The 21,797-nt window shown below is 42.5% G+C and overlaps 1 protein-coding gene across 14 annotated transcripts in view; it reads right to left on the minus strand.

The window, feature by feature from the left end:
- Positions 1 to 10,050: 10,050 nt before the first annotated feature.
- Positions 10,051 to 21,797, minus strand: part of ncam1a (neural cell adhesion molecule 1a) — a 315,716-nt gene continuing 303,969 nt past the window's right edge. For 11 of the 14 annotated variants that reach the window (XM_036937580.1, XM_036937573.1, XM_036937569.1 and 8 more), the window contains 4 exons: positions 20,348 to 20,555; positions 20,007 to 20,123; positions 18,895 to 19,458; positions 10,051 to 13,367 (listed from right to left, as the gene is read on the minus strand). In XM_036937580.1, the coding sequence (XP_036793475.1) occupies positions 13,238 to 13,367; positions 18,895 to 19,458; positions 20,007 to 20,123; positions 20,348 to 20,555 (1,019 nt within the window). In that variant the 3' untranslated portion in view covers positions 10,051 to 13,237. The remainder of the gene's footprint in view (positions 13,368 to 18,894; positions 19,459 to 20,006; positions 20,124 to 20,347; positions 20,556 to 21,797) is intronic. The other 3 variants (XM_036937581.1, XM_036937582.1, XM_036937583.1) reach the window with 1 other exon arrangement.

Raw genomic sequence — 21,797 nt, forward strand, 5'->3', positions numbered from 1 at the left:
CACCATCCATCATTCCTTCAATTCTGACCAGTTTCCCAGTCCCCGCCGATGAAAAACATCCCCACAGCATGATGCTGCCACCACCATGCTTCACTTTGAGGATGGTATTCTCGGAGTGATGAGAGGTGTTGGGTTTGCGCTAGACATTTTCCTTGATGGCCAAAAAGCTCAAGTTTAGTCTCATCTAACCAGAGTACCTTCTACCATATGTTTGGGGAGTCTCCCACATGCCTTTGGCAAACACCAAACATGTTTGCTTATTTTTTTCTTTAAGCAATGGCTTTTTTTCTGGCCACTCTTCTGTAAAGCCCAACTCTGTGGAATGTACAGCTTAAAGTGGTCCTATGGACAGATACCCTTCGGGGGTTATCTTTGGTCTCTTTGTTGCCTCTCTGATTAATACCCTCCTTGCCTGGTCTGTGAGTTTTGGTGGGCAGCCCTCTCTTGGCAGGTTTGTTATGGTGCCATATCCTTTCCGTTTTTTTTATAATGGATTTAATAGTGCTCCGTGGCATGTTCAAAGTTTCTGACATTTTTTTATATCCCAACCCTGATCTGTACTTCTCCACAACTTTGTCCCTGACCTGTTTGGAAAGCTCCTTGGTCTTCAAGGTACCGCTTGCCTGGTGGTGCCCCTTGCTTAGTGTTGTTGCAGACTCTGAGGCCTTTCAGAACAGGTGTATTTCTACTGAGATCATGTGACAGATCATGTGACACTTAGATTGCACACAGGTGGACTTTATTTAACTAATTATGTTAAGTTATTTTTTTCATTTCACCAATGTTGACTATTTTGTGTACGTCCATTACATGAAATCCAAATAAAAATCCCTTTAAATTACAGGTTGTAATGCAACAAAATAGGAAAAATGCCAAAGGGGGTGAATACTTTTGCAAGGCACTGTATGCTATATATCAACAACAAACAGTTACCGAAAATCAAGGAACTAGCCTAAAATAGCCAATAGCTAGGACATAAACAGCCAATCTGTGCATTTTACAAAACATATTATCAACTAAAATGCATGCAACCGATAGCATTTTTCTGCTAGTGTAGTCTGTAGTGCTATAGTAGTGATGACAAAGGCAGTGTTTAGACAGGTAGTATATGAGGCCCAGGCTGTCACTACTATCTGTGTGTGAGATCTACTCTGGGCTGGGCCTACACTGGTCCATTGTTGTACATAGGGGGAGGGGTGGCCACACTGAAAGGGCCCTAATCTTATGGCCTGTGAGGTTAGGGGTTAGTGGGATGGTTTGGAGACTAGCAATAATAGTGGCTATGGAGGTCACAGGACTGCTTATGTGACAGTGTGACACACACACATGGCTATAAAGTCCCCTTCTTAAATAGTTTAACATTGGGATAATGACAGAGTTCACATTTCCAGGAGAACATAAAGTAATAAGAATATACAGTATTTCTCCTTCAGATTTATAATTAAGTCATTACCATGTATTTCCATTATCAAGTGGATAAACAGGGATCACTTGATAGGGACAAGTTCCTGTAACCTATTTACTGCCACTTAACTCTGAGGAGTGTTGGGAAAGAAAGAGACAAGCCATGCATGTTCACTCTTTCTCTCCTCACTGCAAAGGAAGGGAACAGCAGAGATGGGCCAGTGGCATTCCTCTGAGGGAACATTTTGAACTAGCCAGACAGATTTGTGGCAAAACCTTTGGGACTACTCTCTCGCTCTGTCTCAGTTTCGCTCTTTCTGTCTGTCTCCCCCTCTCTTCGTCTCTCCTGTATCTGCCAGATTGTTTCATAACAAGGCACCAGACCAGAAGCTTCTATTGAACTCCAAATTTGGCCTTTAGACAGCCACACCAGCTAGACAGACAGACACGTCACAATCTCATCCACTGTCATCATTACACTTCACTTCTTCATTAACTTCTCTCTCATTCAGTCAGTCAGACAGAAATGTTACCTCTCAGCCAACTGACATTCAAGTGTTTATTAAAATATCTTGTTGTTGCCAGATCGGAGTTCACAAAGTGTGGTGAAAGTGGGTTGGTGTTGGTACAGACCTGGTCTGGTACTGTCTGGTGAAATGTGACAGTGATTCTCCATGACTGAGGCTGGAGGTGTACTAGACATAGTTTAACCTTTCAAGGGCCAATATTGACTGCCAAACACTGGTCAAAACTATGAAACCAATAGATTTTAAAGCTGATACATATAAAGTATAATTTGTACTTTATGGCTGTATGCATCTAAGACAAGCCAGTCAGGATCAATCCAGCCTAAGAGCCAGCAAATTTGACAAATAGTACCACTCTGCCATCTAGTGGATAAGAGTTAGAAATGCATCCACACGGTTATACTCATCTAACATGGTTTCTCTTCAGCACAGTGAGCATCACTCAAATCTAGCATACATTTGTCATGACGTATACCTGACACTTGTCCCCCACAATGAAATCGGTGAAGGGACTCTGGATCTGTTTCTGTTAGTTCTTATTCGTTCGTACGTTAGTCACATGCAATATCTCAGATAGCACTGGGATGATTTAGATGACACTTGGGTGAATGATGCGTCTTGTCATTGAAATCCAGTATTTACAAAATTACGCTGATTGGCCCAAGGCAGACATTACTGTTACCTTGTTCATATTATCTTAACATTGTATACAGGAAATATTACATAATCATAAACCTTTGTGGAACATGAGCGGACAAGACACGATTTGGATAGTCCAAATTTTCCATCTGTAAATGCTCTACAGAAGACCATACCATCAACAAACTGTTGATAAGCAACTGCTTGCTAAGGTTACAGTTAGGGTTAGGTTTAGAATAAGTGTCAGGGTAGGGTTTAAAGGTTAGGGTTAAGTTTAGGGTTAGGATAAGGGTTAAGGTTAGAGCTAGTGTTAGTAGATAGTTGTAGAGCATCTACAGATGGGCTATCAAAATTAAGTGGTACATTTGAAACGTACATTATTAGATTTAAAAGTCATTTTAAATGTTATTGTACAGTGTAACAAATCAAGCACAAGAGAATATATAGCATTTTGTAGAGCAAATGATGCACAACAAACTAACTCTCAAACATGTCAACTGCATTTCAGTTGACTTGTAAAAGGAAAGCATCTATTAGACAAGGTTAGTCAGGCAAATATTAACAGATGTAGGCTATTCAAGTACTTGAAACGTATTAGTCTGATGTCAAAGGATAGGCAGTTGACATACTCTATTACTGGGCGTTTATGGACAGTTTGTTACATCTACAGTGGTACTATTAAAATAGTGTTGCCAAATGGATGAATAAACAGGACTTGTCTTTGATCTTCATTAAATGCACAGTGTAACTATGGGGCATTTCCGTGTAAAAGGACCCATGACCACCAACGTGAAGTTCATGGGAGCATGTCAAATTGTGTGTCATGAAAGCTAAGCGTCTATATATATATATATATATATATATATATATATATTTTTTTTTAATTAAGGCATACTGTAATATTTTCAACCATTTTCCATTCTAAAAATTAGGATTAAGCAAAGACTTTGATTTCAGGTCAAACAGATGGAAAAGGGGTCTTAGACACATCTACCAGAAAAACTCTTAAAAAGGTATTAGAGATACATCAAAACCCCAAAATGTTGAAGTGAAGCCCCCTGCCAACGAATATCAACACATACTTTGTTTTGGAGAAATTATTTGCATTCTGTAAGTTTAAGAAACATTTCCTTTTGCCTTGTAATTACATTACCAAAAACCCACATATCTTTAAAATATCATTTTCATTTCTCTTCTTCATGGAGGGAGGATTATGAAAGTTCACAGAAGTATCAAGTAAAGGTAGACCTACCAATTAGTTAGTGTTTTTACTGATATCAAGTCTGTTTAGGAATTATTAAGGGGTTAAAACTCAATTCTGTTACCAAATTTAATTGGCTACAATGATAAATCATTGAAGTCACAAACCAGTTCGGTCACCAGCTACTGTCCTCCCTTCCACTGGCATACGTTTGTGTTTGCTTATAACCGTTTTCTTTCTCTTTCTGTTGTCTGGTGGTCAAACCGTTCGCTCTCATGCTCCCTCTCTCTGCCGCTCTCGCTCTTCAGTTAATGTCACCTTTCCCGGCTCTAACTGACACTTACCATGACACCTACCACCTACTCTCTTTTCTATTTACTGTAACGAGCATCCTCACCCACTGAGCATCGACTGACACTAGACTTCCAAAAACGTTGAAAAGATGTTCAAATTTGGTCAGTCTGCCCTGGATGGACAAAATCTTAACCAAAAGGCACCCAAAGGACTCTCAGACCATGAGAAACAAGATTCTCTGATCTGATGAAACCAAGATGTAACTCTTTGGTCTGAATGCCAAGCATCATGTCTGGAGGAAACCAAGCACCGCTCATCACCTGGCCAACACCATCCCTACGGTGAAGCATGGTGGTGGCAGCATCATGCAGTGGGGATGTTTTTCAGTGGCAGGGACTGGGAAACTAATCAGGATCGAGGCAAAGATGAACGGAGAAAAGTACAGAGAGATCCTTGATCAAAACCTGCTCCAGAGCGCTCAGAGCGCTCAGGACCTCAGACTGGGGCAAAGGTTCACCTTCCAACAGGACAACAACCCTAACCACAGGAGTGGCTTCAGAACTAGTCTCTGAAAGTCCTTGAGTGGCCCAGCCAGAGCCCGAACTTGAACCCAATCGAGCATCACTGGAGAGACCTGAAAATAGCTGTGTAGCAATGCTCCCCATCCAACCCAAAAAAGTTTGAGAGGATCTGCAGAGAAGAATGGTAGAAACTCCCCAAATACAGGTGTGCCAAGCTTGTAGCATCATACCCAATAATATTCAAGGCTGTAATCGCTGCCAAAGGTGCTTCAACAAAGTACTGAGTAAAGGGTCTGAATATTTATGAAAACGTCATATTTCAGTTTTTTCTTTTTGATACATTTGCAGAAATTCCCCAAAAACTGTTTTTGCTTTAATGAACAATTTAATCAATTTTACAATAAGGCTTTAATGTAACAAAATGTGTAAAAAGTCAAGGGGTCTGAATACTTTCTGAATGCACTGTATATACTGTACTCTACTGTGCTCTACTGTGCTGTACAAACTCATGAAACATAGATGTCTATGATTGGTTCAGATTTGGTCTGGTCCGGACCAACCAAATGTGACCTTGTTTGGAGTCGGAGCTCATTAGAATAATAGCCACTGTGTAGAATAATACCCAAATATGTAAAAGTAGTATATTGCATATTCCTACCTTTGTGTACCTCAGTGGCAACCTGCCATTCAGGGCAGGTAGGGCAGAGCCCCACCTGTTTTGAGCCCAACCTGTTTAGCAATTTGTTGTTGTTATTTTGGCATTAATACGTGTCACATCAGTTTGCAAACACTATAAAAACAATGTTTTGGCCTCCCGGGTGGCACAGTGGTTAAGGGCGCTCTGTCGTAACCGGCCGCGACCGGGAGGTCTGTGGGGCGATGCACAATTGGCCTAGTGTCGTCTGGGTTAGGGAGGGCTTGGCCGGTAGGGATATCCTTGTCTCATCGCGCACCAGCGACTCCTGTGGCGGGTCGGGTGCAGTGCACGCTAACCAAAGTTGACAGGTGCACAGTGTTTCTTCCGACACATTGGTGCGGCTGGCTTCTAGGTTGGATGCGCGCTGTGTTAAGAAGCAGTGTGGCTTGGTTGGGTTGTGTATCGGAGGACGCTTGACTTTCAACCTTTGTCTCTCCTGAGCCCGTACGGGAGTTGTAGCGATGAGACAAGATAGTAGCTACTAAAACAATTGGATACCATGAAATTGTGAAGAAAAAGGGGTAAAAAAAACAAAAAAACAACGACAACAATGTATTGAGTTAATAAAGCCACATATAAGCTATTCGGTGGAGAGGGAGTGTGGTCCAAGTCTGGGTTTAAGGGTCTCTTTTCCAAGCTTAAAAGGATAGCATTCACACGCAACACCATGGGCCAGAAAAGTAGTGCAGTAAGCTGTTAATAGCCCATCTGCCTCACCCTAATAATTTGGTCCCTTTCCCCCTCATAATTTAGCCTACTGTTCTGACTTGGTGGTGCACATCTAGCCTATAGCCTGTTCTAGAGAAATTTCATCACTGAATATTGTAAGAGGTTTCATTGTCTGCTTTTATATACCCCTTTATTTATCCAATGGTTCTGACTTGGTGTACAGGGAGAATACTGTAAGAACGGCCCATGTTCTGAATACTGTCACTGTACATTTCAAAAGTGCTGAATAAATAGTTATATTGACTACGTCCGTCTTAGCTCTCTCCTTAATATCTTAATCGAAATTACGGATTGCCTCTTATCCGCTAATCGTTCCCTTATGCCATAGTTTGTACATCTCAATTGTCAGCAGAAACCACATTTGTTTAAGCAAGTCAGCCATATCAGCTATGTTTTTTAAAAAGGCAGTAAATGAGGCTAAATAAACTGTTTCGCCGCCAGGCTCTGCTGATATCCAGGTGTAGCGGTAGTAAGGATAGTTTCAATGGTGCTGAAAAGAAAGCTCTGCTGTTTAGACAGATTTATGTATGCCCTAACAGTTTGTGGGCACCGTCTGTCACCGTTATAGTGCAATTAATGTATTGTTTAGTGTTGTGTTGTGGCTTTGCTGGCATGCATTCCAACATTTTGGGGAGTTTGCCCCACCAAGATTAACATGCTAAAATTGACACTGGTGTACCTATTCAGGATACATCACCATGAAGACAATGATATTCATATCCATAATGATGCATTTCTGTATAATACAGATCAGGGACCCATTCTTTAAATAGGGATGTGCATCTTTCCCTTTCAAAGACGATTCGATACGTATCAGAGCCAATACAGGAACCATACCTTTTAGTTTGAAACGCTTCAGTGCGATTCGGTTTGAGTAGAGAATGAATCGACGCGATTCGGTTTGAGTAGAGAATGAATCGACGCGATTCGGTTTGAGTAGAGAATGAATCGACGCGATTCGGTTTGAGTAGAGAATGAATCGACGCGATTTGGTTTGATGTGATATGATTTAATGCACTAACATTTGTTGCATAAACACACATTTTCCAGTATATATACATGAAAATCTGGTTCTGATGGAGCTCGTGAGCTGGGCCTCTGAGCTGGGTCTGTCTGAGCAGACTTGAGTTTGTGTACATTATGTATGTTTATGGGGTTTGCACTATGTAGGCACCTGAGCTGAGCCATAAAGGAGGCTCGGCATCGACCATCCCACTACCACTATCAAATTAGTGGGGCAATATCTAAAAATGCATTGATTGTGTAGAGTAAAACTACCAAAACTATTGCTGATGGTGAACCTGAACAATCAAAATAAAGGATATTGTATGGCTTGTTTTCATTTTTATTTATTTATTTATTAATTGAACCTATACTTAAGGTTCAAGTCAGTTAAGAACAAATGTCTTATTTACAATGACGACCTACTTGTAAAGCCCCACGGCCAAACCCTCCTCCTGCTATTTGGTGGAGAGGGAGTGTGGTCCATGTCTGGTTTTAAGGGTCTCTTTTCCAAGCTTAAAAGGATAGCATTCACATGCAACACCACTACTTTTCTGGCCAGTAGTACTACTAGAAAAGTAGTGTAGTGCTACCTTGGGGAGGCAGGGTAGCCTAGTGGTTAGAGCGTTGACCAAAAGGTTGCAAGTTCGAAACCCCGAGCTGACATGGTACAAATCTGTTGTTCTGCCCCTGAACAGGCAGTAAACCCACTGTTCCTAGGCCGTCATTGAAAATAAGAATTTGTTCTTAACTGACTTGCCTGGTTAAATAAAGGTAAAATACAAAACCCAGACGACGCTGGGCAAATTGTGCACTGCCCTATGGGACTCCTGATGACTGCTGGTTGTGACACCTCTAGCACTGCATGCCTTGCCACTTCGATCACACCAACATCATTATTGCATTTTGGTACACCAGAATTACATTAATTTCCAATGAAACGCTGCGTTTGCCTTGCAGCATTGCGTTGCAAAGGCAGTTGCAGTGCGTTCGGTGTGGTGCATATGTTGGATTTATCAAACATATGTGTAGACGGCTTGACATAAATGGTAGCTGAAGATGAATGTTGAACTTTTGCTGCATACAAACGTTCCTGAGTGGTGCAGTGGTCTAAGAGGCGTCACTACAGTCCCAGGTTCGGATCCAGGCTATATCACATCTGGCAGGGGTTGGCCTCATTGTAAATAATCATGACATGCCTAGTTAAATGTTAAAAAATATTTAAAAAAATATCCAGATGATGCTGCGTACTATTTCGCGCAAAACGATGTCGGTGTGTTCGAAGCCTTAGGTATAGCCAGATGTGACTTGTGTCTTGTAGCTTACTTTTATTCCGATAAAACAACATTTTCAACAGCCCATAGTTTAAATTTTTAAATAAAAATAAACCTAGCAAATGACATAGGTTGTCACTCCACTAATAAAACCCTGTCACGACTTCCTCTCCTTGTTTGGGTGGCGTTCGGCGGTCGACGTCACCGGCTTTCTAGCCATCGCCGCTCCATTTTTCAATTGTTCCATTTGTTTTGTTCCCTGCACACCTGGTTTTCATTCCCTAATCACACTACATGTATGTATTCCTCTGTTCCCCTCCATGTCTTTTTGTGAAATTGTTTTTGTTATATGTTCGTGTGTACGCGCCAGGCTGGGTTTCCCCCCGTTATTCCGTGACTTTTCACGAAGGATGTTTATTATACAACATTTGCTCAATTTTTGTGACAGTTTCGTGCATAGCACTTTTACCTTTGGCTGGAGGTTTTGACGCAGTGGCGTCTGTCTGTTTTATTTGCTTCTGCCTTAATAAAGTGTGCGCCTGTTCACAACTCTCTGCTCTCCTGCACCTGACTTCTCCACCAGTAGCGCACACCGTGACAAGCCCAATATCACGCAAGAGATTTGACCATTTACCATGCTGAAGGTGCCACGCAGATGTGCAAGATCAGGAACAGGCCACGAAGCTGGGCACAGAGCGCATTTGACCAGGCTATTGATATCGCTTGGGGATCAATGGCGGTCAACACTTGCAGTTCGACACTGAAGAAGAGGACGCATCAGTTGTCACAAAATATTAGGTATTTTCGGGAAGGTAGAAAGAAAGTAATATGAACCGTCGATTTGTATCATTTGACCAATGCATGCTACATTTGGATCTGTTTGGGGTCCGCAGACCGATGCACGTGTATCTTAAACATTAAAATCAGGGACCGGTGAATGTTACATCGCTATTTAATTCCGTGACCGGATGTAAATCCACTTCACCTACTGTAGTTTAATAACCAAAATATATTTTTTTCAAGGTCAATGTGTCATGACACTCCATTCTTTCTGACATCTTTGCATCTTAATTTGGAGCAGATATTTAACCGTTTTTGGGAAACTTGGTCGGATAATTTTTTTTTAGAGAGATTTTACTATAATTCTGTTACTAAACATTGCATCTGCACAGTTCTTTCAGTAAATGTTCTGTGTAAAATATTAAAAGTAATCAGTGCATAGTATTGTGCAGTTTGTTAAACTTTGAAATCAATGTTTTTTGTTTAGCAAACATTTTAAAGTGAAAAATAGGAGTCTCAGTGTAAATCCATTACCATGGAATTGCCCTTTTCTACCATCTAGTGGTTATAATCCTCAGCATCATGGTTGTAGTGTGTGGGCAATGTATGGTTGGTTGTGGTACAGCATATTATGATATCATGGATGGCAATATTTACTCAGATGTGTTTAGCTGTGTACTTCAACCCATTGTTGTTTACTTAAGTGACTGAGTAAATCCTGTAAACAACAATGGATTCCGGTAAATCTGAGCCCTTCACTCAAATTGTCATTAAATTTTTTTGGTTAACAAAGTGCATCCTTCATCATTTCCAAATTTCAAACAAGCGGTACACTACAAACTACCATAAAATATTTGTTTTTTATTGACACTATTACTGAAAGTCACGACCAACAAAAACTCCAACAAAACATTGTCAGAATACTTTCTTTGATGGACTTCTTGTCATTGTTGTGGCTAAGTAAAAGTCAATTACGCAATGATATTTTTCCTTTAACTTTATTGAACACAATTTCTGACAGAATGCAAAGTCAAACTGTTTTTTTGTCGGTTAGTACTCAGTATTTACACCAGTGACAGTGGAAAGAGAGGTGGTACCAATGTTTCACTTAGTAAAAATCTGTATACAAGAGAGAAGGCCCCAAAAGCAGGGAATGGTGGGTAAGAATGAGAATGGGAAACATCTTGGTGGGGAAAACGCCCTTATCTGACTGAAAATGTCACATTACCAACTGTTGTTTGGCTATCGGAGTAAGAGACTCCAAACCTTATTGGATTGCCTGGGCAATGTTCAGCAGGTCACAACATTGGCCAACGTTCAGATAGAAATGTATGATGTAGAACAAAAATACCTATCTTTATATAGACTAAGCAATCACGTAATCTCTAATCATGGCAATTCTATCTGCAACATTCCACAATGTTTTCGTACTGAACATGGCCCTAGACTCCATTCAAATACTTGAAAAAACGCTTCCGTACTTCCTGTATTCCTTGAAATAAACTGGCATGATTGGTGAGGTGGAAGCAATACGGTGACACCTCACTTTCACCAAGCCAACGGTGTCAGGTGAGTGGTTACTTTCAGGAAGTCAGAGAGAAAGAGCGTTTTTCCCTTCTAAAGTTTTTGAAAATCGTTTTTTGTTCCCCCGACTTCTTTCCTGAAATAAGTTTCATGGCACAGAACACTAATGAAAACGTCAATGTAAACGTACATAGGAATTGGTCCCACATTATCATAGCATTTGAACATACAGGTCAAAAGCCACAGCAGTCCAGCTTTTTTGGGGTCAAGAGAAACCCATATCTTTTTTTTATTACATGGTTAGGAATGGTTTATACACATTTAATCAGAAACTGTGTCATTTGAACACACCTCTTTACATTACAGAGCCTTGTGGAGTAAAAGCACTTGATGTCTATTTTGAAGAAAACAAAAAAGTTCGGAACAGACAGTTTACAGAACACTTCAAAAGATCAATGTACAACAGATAAAGCCTTGGTCAATTCCTTTCTCAGGAACTTTTCAGTGCTGCCACACCAATGAAATCCAAGATAAGAGTACATTGCATGCTTGTTTCAGGTCAAGAAAAAAATATTTTTTTCTTCATTAATGATGTTCGGTTTTGAAGACAAACCGTGACTGCAAGTCATTTGAGCCAATTGGGATTGGAAATATTTGATCATGTCCAAAGTTGTGTTTGTGTGAAAGAACTTTTGGTGTAGTGATCATGAGTTAATCATTGGAATGGATGTTGTTTTTCCTTGTTTGTTTGGGGATAACATTTTATTTTGCATTAGTCACATGGAGAACCAGTGAATGAGGAGCCTTGTGAAAACGATGTGGACACAACTGACCACCTCCATTTTCACCCCCCCCCCCCGAGCTGAGTTTATGCACTAACACAATGACGCAGCGGTTTAGTCATTTCACAGTTTACAAACCAGTTACATTGTCAGTACTCTTCCTGTGTGTTTTCCTTGGACTGTGTAGTGAAGGAATGGCAATGGACAGAACTAGGACACGAAACCTTATGCTGTCACCTCCTAGAACAGGCAGACACTGAGCAGGATGGAACGCGTGCTGCCATTTTGACGTTTCAGAAGGCACCGTCTTCTTATTTTGTTTTCTTGTTTTCGTCTGCTCATTGCTTTCATGGTTTTTCATGGAACTTTTTTGTTGTCTGTACTATTAGCTATACCTTTCACAACCAAACTATGCATATTTGAATTCTATGACAAAGAACACGTATTCACACTAGGATATTCACGCATTCACAGTGCACAAGCTTGCAGTCTAAAGTATGAGAAACGCTGTACAAAAAGGTCAGATTTAATATTTTTTGATTTGAACAAATCCACACCGGAGTACTATGGCTTAAATAAGAAATGTATAAATCCGGCCATTACATTTGTTTATATGCATAAAATATGCTGAAAAACACAAAACATACATTTTTATTCCCTTGCATTTTGAGATGAAGCTCAATCAATCACTAAATTGGAAGTGCTGTTCGCAACAGGCACAGTATTCTGAAGTTATGGGACAAAGCCATCAAATGGGGGAATAAATAAGACTGTTTCTAGGCTATTTTAAGGACTTCTGTTCATACATTCAGCTGCTACCACTCATATCCGGCCTTTGATTACATCATTCTCCCATAAGCCATGCTACTCTGTATGCCCGTCTCTTCCTGTGACCCCTTGGGACCTGCAACATTTCCGGGGTTAAAGCTGAGCCCTGAAACCCCTGGAGTGGAACAGGTCCACAGCTCATCTAATAGGATCATTCATTAAGAAGATATAGAGGTGTGTGTATTTGTGTGTTAGAGAAAGTGTGTTCATATATTTGCCAAAACAAATTAACCAAAACATTTAATCTTAGAGACGCTAAATTGCGTAACGCTAACCGCCAACTCCGACCTCTATAACTGTGGAATAAACATTGTCTCTCTGCTGTGTCTTCTTTTGTTTCTGTTGTGTCTACACAATCGTGGGACAGAGTAAACACAATGTAAACATTCAAGAACAAAAATAAAACAAAAGACAACCACATAAGAAAAAATATGCTCTCTCTAGTTCTCAAATTATACATGAAAAATAAAGATACAATAACATGCAAGTTACTTCTGCACATTATTTAAACACACAACAAAAACATGAAAAAAGTACCCAAAAATCCATTAGCAGTGGAAATAACGATGGCATTACTGTATAACAAAAAATAACATAACTGGAGATAGTGTGTGGGTCAGGTGTGTGCACATCGTAAAGGCATTGTTCTGAAGTAAAGCTACAACTCCCATGGTTATCTGTGCCAATGATACTTAGCTTCTGTCCCATTTAAAAGACTGGTAACGTTGCTGTTACATATAAAAGGAGGTCAAGGAGAGTGAACTAGAGGTAAGGATTTTCCTTCACGTGAACACAGAGAAAATGACAAAAGGAATGACAGATAAAGAAACACTAAAGCAGGTGCATTAGGTCTTATTCCCGCTCTACATGTCTAAGAAACTCATCTTTTGCTCTGAGAACTCATAGAAGACACTGAAGAAAAACACCCTTTTATTGAGCTTTTTGTTGTTTGACGGAGTGGTGTGTGACGTTTTCTTTCCCTCTGGAGGTCCGTGACCGTGGTGCACCCGACCCCCTCCCTTCTCGCTGTCGGGATCATGCTTTGCTCTCGTTGCCATTTGTCTTTGCAGCTTCGTTGGGGACTGTCTTAACCTCAGACAGGGCTTTCTTCACCTCTGTCGCTGTCTCCGGGGCTTTACTTTTATCGCCGGTCATGATTTTACCGCTGAAGGGAAGGAGAGAACCACACAAAAAGAGAGATTCTTTAAGTGATGAATACCAATCTCTTGCAGCACACAAATGTCTGTTCTAAACGGCATTTCGTCTTTAAAAAAAAGGAAAAAAACAGTTGCTTCAGGTTTTTGAGGCAACGTGTAGCCCCTGGAACCAAATGCATTTCACACATAACAGGATCTGCTCCTGCTATCCTATCCTGACATCAAAGACGGTCACGCAGATGTCACAGCCGTTTCATGGGAGAATGCATGGTTATATTATATTGAGAGAGCAGAGATACAGTACATGAGGGAACGGCACACTGGAACAGAACATCAATACGAAGCAATACTGGGAGGCGGTACAGATGGTCTGACTCGAAGGAGGAGCGAATGATGAATGGGGAGAAACGGAGAATGGAGAAAAAACTTCCAACATTAAGTCACTGACTGTTCTACATAACATCCACTTCAAGACTGCAACAAAATTACACCTCATTGTCGTTTATCCCTTTGGTCTGGTGGTCACTAAATGTGTCACTGATTACTATCTTTCATTCTATCCAAAAGTGCAGTAAAGTACATAAGCTTTGTGACTGGGCCAGACATTTTTTCCTAGTCGTGCAGTTTCACAAGTCATGCAAATCACACTTTGATAATTAAATGAAATAAAGCCTAACTTGTATATCATCAGATGTGACAGAGCAGTCTAGTCCTCTCTAGTCTGCAAATTGCTTTTCCCTCTAAGATTAGTCTGGGGTTAGTTTGTATTGATTGACTGTCAAGGGAAAAAAACTAACTTTTGGGCCTGTATCTGTCAGCCTAATCATAAATGCTAATGAATGATCAAAACGGATCAAGCTGTAGAGCTGAGAATTCTGGAGTGAATTGGCATAAGTCTTCATTGGCGCGTTGTGCCTCAGTTGACCTATGCTTTTCATCAACCTCTGGTACCGTGCCTTCCTGTTCAAATTATATTCTTCAAATAAACACTTCAGGTGATGAATAATGACTATGGGCTAGATAATGAGGATGGACTTGGCCTCTCTCTGGTAATAACTAAGCCCTAGGACTCCCAGGCTAACTGAGTAATATGGTACTCTGTACGGCAAAGAACCATGTTGGAGAATTTCACCTACCATGGCATCGTATCGTACCTGGGAAACCATCTATTCTACTACCAGGGTAACTCATTGATGAACAGCCCCTGTATAAAAGGGCAGTGACAGAGTCAACAAGGAACTGGGGTAACTGATGATTGCTGATAAAGACGTGAGTCTCCATTAGTGACAGATGCATTGTGGGTCATTATGGCGGCCTCAAAGCGAAAAGGGTCTTAGGTTACTATCTACACCATCCGCCGGAGGACTGGGCTTTGTTGGAGTCCACCGGGATCTGGCTCCTACTGTCAGCCAGACTCCACAACAGGTAACTGATCCCAGAGATTTGGGCTTGATCACTACAGCAGCAGGACTTCCATTACCTTGTCCATAATAAACCTCTCTGGGAGGACTGCTGCTGCTGGCCACAGTGGGTGACCGCCCGGCTGGCTATGCATGTTTCAAGACCACCACCCACCGCCTTGCGGCTCAGCGGGGATTAGTAGCATCAGTGAAAATATGCTTTCCTCTTTGGCAGTGTCAGGGCCAAAGCACTCTGCCGGCCACTGTGAAAGAGTGGGAAACCTCAGGCCACCTTCAACCTGGCAAGGAAAGGACTATTACAGTGGATATTTTGTCACCTCAGGGTTAGCGTTCCCTGTCAGACGTCTGGTGCTGTATCGCCCTGCGGTTGAACGTGTCAGAGTAGCGTCCTCATAAAATGGCCAGGTTGGCTGCCGGAGGAAGTTATAGGGTCATTGATCTCAGCACTGACTGACCTTGGCAGTAGAGAGTAGCACAGGAATGGAATCAACGGGGACAAATAAAGTTTGTGTAGCAAAACAACCACCAAAACAAATAGCAGGTCAGGCAAATTAGCCGTTAGACCAGGGGTGGGCAATTCCAGTCCTTGAGGGTCTGAACCACAGCTAACACACCTGACTCCAATAATCACCTAATCATGACTTTCAGTTTAGAATGCAATTTGATTAATCAGCTGTGTTTGCTAGGGATGGAGAAAAAGTGTGACACCAATCAGGCCCCTGTGGACTGGAGTTGCCCATCCCTGTGCTAGACAATGAAGATAAACTGGGAGCCTGAAAGGCTTTTCTCCACGAATCCTGCTACGGTGACATAAACGTACAGTGCCTTGCGAAAGTATTCGGCCCCCTTGAACTTTGCGACCTTTTGCCACATTTCAGGCTTCAAACAAAGATATAAAACTGTATTTTTTTGTGAAGAATCAACAACAAGTGGGACACAATCATGAAGTGGAACGACATTTATTGGATATTTCAAACTTTTTTAACAAATCAAAAACTGAAAAATTGGGCGTGCAAAATTATTCAGCCCCTTTACTTTCAGTGCAGCAAACTCTCTCCAGAAGTTCAGTGAGGATCTCTGAATGATCCAATGTTGACCTAAATAACTAATGATGATAAATACAATCCACCTGTGTGTAATCAAGTCTCCGTATAAATGCACCTGCACTGTGATAGTCTCAGAGGTCCGTCAAAAGCGCAGAGAGCATCATGAAGAACAAGGAACACACCAGGCAGGTCCGAGATACTGTTGTGAAGAAGTTTAAAGCCGGATTTGGATACAAAAAGATTTCCCAAGCTTTAAACATCCCAAGGAGCACTGTGCAAGCGATAATATTGAAATGGAAGGAGAATCAGACCACTGCAAATCTACCAAGACCTGGCCGTCCCTCTAAACTTTCAGCTCATACAAGGAGAAGACTGGGTGGGAGACTCTGTCCATAGGACAACAATCAGTCGTATATTGCACAAATCTGGCCTTTATGGAAGAGTGGCAAGAAGAAAGCCATTTCTTAAAGATATCCATAAAAAGTGGCGTTTAAAGTTTGCCACAAGCCACCTGGGAGACACACCAAACATGTGGAAGAAGGTGCTCTGGTCAGATGAAACCAAAATTGAACTTTTTGGCAACAATGCAAAACGTTATGTTTGGCGTAAAAGCAACACAGCTCATCACCCTGAACACACCATACCCACTGTCAAACATGGTGGTGGCAGCATCATGGTTTGGGCCTGCTTTTCTTCAGCAGGGACAGGGAAGATGGTTAAAATTGATGGGAAGATGGATGGAGCCAAATACAGGACCATTCTGGAAGAAAACCTGATGGAGTCTGCAAAAGACCTGAGACTGGGACGGAGATTTGTCTTCCAACAAGACAATGATCCAAAACATAAAGCAAAATCTACAATGGAATGGTTCAAAAATAAACATATCCAGGTGTTAGAATGGCCAAGTCAAAGTCCAGACCTGAATCCAATCGAGAATCTGTGGAAAGAACTGAAAACTGCTGTTCACAAATGCTCTCCATCCAACCTCACTGAGCTCGAGCTGTTTTGCAAGGAGGAATGGGAAAAAATTTCAGTCTCTCGATGTGCAAAACTGATAGAGACATACCCCAAGCGACTTACAGCTGTAATCACAGCAAAAGGTGGCGCTACAAAGTATTAACTTAAGGGGGCTGAATAATTTTGCACGCCAATTTTTCAGTTTTTGATTTGTTAAAAAAGTTTGAAATATCCAATAAATGTCGTTCCACTTCATGATTGTGTCCCACTTGTTGTTGATTCTTCACAAAAAAATACAGTTTTGTATCTTTATGTTTGAAGCCTGAAATGTGGCAAAAGGTCGCAAAGTTCAAGGGGTCGAAACTAGGCTAGCCTGGTCTGGACTGGCTGGAGGGTGAACTCTGCCCCTGTTGCTATGGGAACCTTGGTGTGGATAATATTGGGAGGCAAGGAAGATAAATCTCAGTGGAACTCGATATCTGTCCAATATAACGATATAATGGATGAAAACAGAGGAACCGAGTAGTTGTCTGTTTGTTAGCACCCAGATGTGGAGGAGCAGTTACATCTGCCAGCTGCACTTTACTGTAGCTACATGTCAGCTGGAGGGGAGAGCTGTGTGTGTGTGCGCACATGTCAGCTGGAGGGGAGAGCTGTGTGTCTGTGTATGTGTACAATGCTGTGGGGGGCCAAATCATCCTGCAGTCCCGCAGTTTCATTCTGCCTTAATATATAAACAGTCCTCCATTCTGAGATGGGAGAGCGTAGCGGCTCTGTTTGCTTTCTCCACTGATTAAAGCAGTTCGCACATGGGGCCCTGGGCTCAGAGCTGACAGCGGCAGGCATAGAAGCGTGAGCCCAATACTCAAAGGCAGCAAAGGGAGGTGAGGAAGGGGGGGGGGGGGGCGAACAAACTGTTGAGCAACGAAAAGAGAAGGGGGAGGGAGAAACAAAAGTGTCTTGTAAATATTTGAATAGTCCCCATTCCTGTTCATGCCCTGTGGACATCTATGTTTGCAGCCAAGTTCGGCAGGTCCCAGGTACTAAAGAGGCTGGTGTTTATGCATGCCCGCCACAGCCAGAATGAAGATAAACTAAGTGCCTATGTTTTGGCTGAGGGGAACCATGGGAAAAGCAAGAGGGAAAAGCATGGGAAATGGGGAAAGCAAGAGCCCAATGGGCTTTCAAACGTTGATGATCCGAGGGTGTCCAAGGTCAATCTCTTGGGGTGGCCTTCGAAACCAGCCTTCAGGGCTGTCTGTCAAACAAGTCGGACAGCTAAGTCAAATAAAAGTACCATCTAAGGACTGTCCACATAACAAGGCTGGCATAGTCTAACACTAGTCCTTTGAATGTACAGAGGGATCAGTATTCTGTAGCACAGCCTGCGGAGGAGAATATTCTACCTCCGCAGGAGAGGAAGAAGGTGTCCTCAGTGGACAAGCTCAGGAATCTTGTAAGCCTGTAAGATGCCTGGCAAGACTGGTTGGTTGTCGTGTGGCAGACAAATCACTGTGGAGCCCGGGGAGGAGGAGATGCGTCAGACCCGCTAGACTTATGAAGATATATCTGCCCGTTCAAGAGTCATGTTTCATCATGTCGATGACGAGAGCCCCGTTGCCACGAACGGATACATTAAGTCCTGACATTCATCACTGATCTCTGTTTTATGTTTGGGGTGTTATGGGTGAAAAGCATGGGACAAGAGAGAGGGTGCAATCGGAGCAAGCTCCTGGAATACCGCTCTACAGAGCTCGCCTGATCATCCTTAGGGTTTGCCTGAGATAAGACTGAAATGTACGAGCTTCCGCCGAGAACAAAGCTTTTTCATACGGCGCTGATCGAAATGGCTTTGTATTGTTGCGAAGAAAGATTGTTTTCAGGAGATAACAACCGCAGAAATGATTGTGGCAGTAATATCAGGACCATAATTCCGTCGTATCTATCAGATTTGGTAAAACTTCTGATGTGTGAGAGAGAGAGAGAGAGAGAGAGAGAGAGAGAGAGAGACCATCACTATAAGAACAGGACACAGTAGGAGGTGGTGATAGAGGGTGAGCGAGGACAGACACAGTAAAACAGACTAGGAGGAGGAGGAGGGGGGGTCATACTCGTCCTGGGCGGGTGCAGCAGTGGAGTCTGCCGGGGCCTTGGAGCCTTTGCCTGGGGCATCAAACACATCCTTGGCCAGGCCGTCTATCTGTAAGTCCTTATTCTGACTGCTGGTGGCAGAGGGGCTTTGGACAGACTCGGGCTGGCTCTGTGGTGCGGCATCGGCTGTGGCAGAGGAGGGGTTGGAGGGGACCTTGACTGGCTTCGAGGATGGGGCTGTGGGGGTCGGGGGCTTGGGGTCAGACGAGGGTGTGGCTTTAGGAGCCTCGCTTAGGTCAACGAGGGGAGCTACGTCGGATTGGGTGGCACGCTGGGAGGCGGGGGTGCTAGGTTTGGCCGTGCTGGACTGGGGGACGGGGGCAGGTTTGCTTTTAGGGGAGGTTTTGGGGGCAGTTTTGGACTCAGCCGGGACAGGGGTTGGGCCAGCTGTGCTGGAAGTGAGAGTGGTGCTCTCGCTAGTTGGGCTGTTCTGGGTTGTGCTAAAGCTCTCAGTGACAGGTTCAGAGTTAGTGGCGACAGAAGGGAGCAAGTCCACCACCGTGGCGGTAGTGTCAGCAGCGGGCCTGTGAAGAGAGGAAAGCAGGAAAGAGAAGAGCCATCGAGCCGCAAGAAGGTGAGAGGAAAAAGAGAGCAGGGAGGGGTAGGGGGGTGAGGCCAAGGCACAGACAGACATCCAGAGTGAGTGCTACATGCAGTGATAAAGCAAAGAACTAGAGATTCAAAATGTTAAAGTGGAGTGAGGTTTTGACATAGACACCATCTTAAGCAAACTAAAGAAAATTAAATCAAAACAGGTGCTTAAGGGTTTAGGGTCCAAGTTATTAAATGTTCGAGGCTGTTAGTACAACAACTATTTTTGCTACCATCAGTGTAAACAACAAACATCCGAGCACATCTTCAGTATCAGGTTTTGATGTTCCATTCTCCCATTATTTGAACAATTAGTTTAGCCAATATGTCAGCAAACACATGATCAAAACACTCAACTGCTGTCATTATGGAATAAGAAGTATGTTTTATGCATAGACATATTACACGATTAGTATGGGTTTGCCAGTGTAGGGTAACCCCAGAGCAGGGGGTCTACCCACAGCCAGTGCTGAGTACTCACTCAGGCTCAGTCAGAGGGGTGGTCTCGTTAGGCTCTGTAGGCCCCCCTCCTTCATGGTTAGGAGTGCGCTCTTCCTCCGTCCTCACCTCCACAATGGGCCCCTTGGACTCATCCTTCCTGTAATGGGAAAAAGTATTTTAAATAAATGCTGGTGCAGTGCAAGCACATTGTAGTGAGTCATTTTTGTTTTAAAAATCCTGCACTTCTGCCCTGTCAAACTGTGGTCCGTTGTCTGAGAGCAGCTACTGTGGGATGCTGGATGAACAGGACACTCAAATTGCATACAGCATTACAGAGAGAAGAGCACGGGAGCCAGGGAGCAGATAAGAAGAGAGACTCACGTGAACGCCGCCTTGCCCTCCTCGAGGTCCTTGCTCTTGGCTCCGGGTCCGGACTTGCCGCAGAAGTTGACGGCAATGCACATGACGAGGCCGCACTTGTTGAGGAAGTAGCAGGTGACGTCGACGCCCACCAGCAGCAGCACAAAGACCACAATGAGGATCCCCACGATGGCCCCTGTGCCTAGGCCTGAGCCGCTATGCATAGTGTCTGGAAGGAAGGAGAGGGAAGGACGAAGGGAGGAAGAGAGAGAGAGTAATAGAGACCGAAAGCGTGGAGAGAAAGTTGGAGGGAGGAAGAGAAACGGGGAGAGAGGGAGTTAAAGAGAACGTTGGAGAGAGAGGACGAGATAGAGACAGAAACGTTGCATTAGGGTCCGTATTAATCTCCACCCTTTCATCCATAACTTCATACTGTCAGACTGCTTCTCTCCAGGTGTCAAGTGTGTTGTTGTTCTTTGAACAGGCTCTGGGCCAAATCATTACATATTCTACTAAAAATACATCAGAGTGATGCTACACAGAAAGAAAATACTCATTTTGATCTGTTAAGACTCTAAAAATAGGTTGATAATCAGATTGTCAAAAAATACACACTTGGGCCGAGAGAAATCACAACGCATTGCATTAGTTGCATTCAACCAATAAACAACGGTCAGTTACTATCCAAGTTAATGTTAGACACACAACATGTATCAGCCATCTAAGGTACTATATTAAGAGGTGAGCAGATAAATATATTACCCATATTAGGCTCACACACCAGACATGTCCATCACGACATCCTACACTAATCATATCTAAACATCAGAACATGAAGGAAGTCTAAATGGGGCATCAATCGAAAAATCATAAAACAGTCAACCATTGGAGCACCTGGTTCATTAAATAAAGATGCTTGTTTTATCATCACTTCCTATATGGGTCTATATGCCTTTATAACCCCATATGGGTCTGTCGCTTACCCACTCTCATTATTGTTGACAGTTGTAAGACAAAGCAAAAGGCAGTGGAAAGACAGTCAAATCAATCAATCATTATGCAAATATGTTTAAATCTCTTTTACATAGATGAATCCTGCACACAAACAAATAAACAATGCGGAAATAAAGCCTATAAGAAGGGCACAAAACAAAGGCGATGGATTGTGTTTTCATGAAGCAACAGTACTTACCAGAAAATTAATATCCAGGACTATGTAAAATACTACAATATTAATAAGAATTTACAATAGTCACATCCCTTGACTTTTTCCACATGTTGTTGTGTTACAGCCTGAATTTAAAATGGATTCAATTGAGATTTTTTGTCAAAGTGGAATTATGTTTTTAGAAATGTTTACAAATTAATAAAAAAGGAAAAGCTGAAATGTCTAGAGTCAATAAGTATTCAACTCCTTTGTTATGGCAAGCCTAATTAAGTTCAGGAGTAAAAATGTGCTTACAAATCACAT

Source organism: Oncorhynchus mykiss, chromosome 12, assembly GCF_013265735.2.
Source record: "Oncorhynchus mykiss isolate Arlee chromosome 12, USDA_OmykA_1.1, whole genome shotgun sequence".
Classification (NCBI taxonomy): Eukaryota; Metazoa; Chordata; class Actinopteri; order Salmoniformes; family Salmonidae; genus Oncorhynchus; species Oncorhynchus mykiss.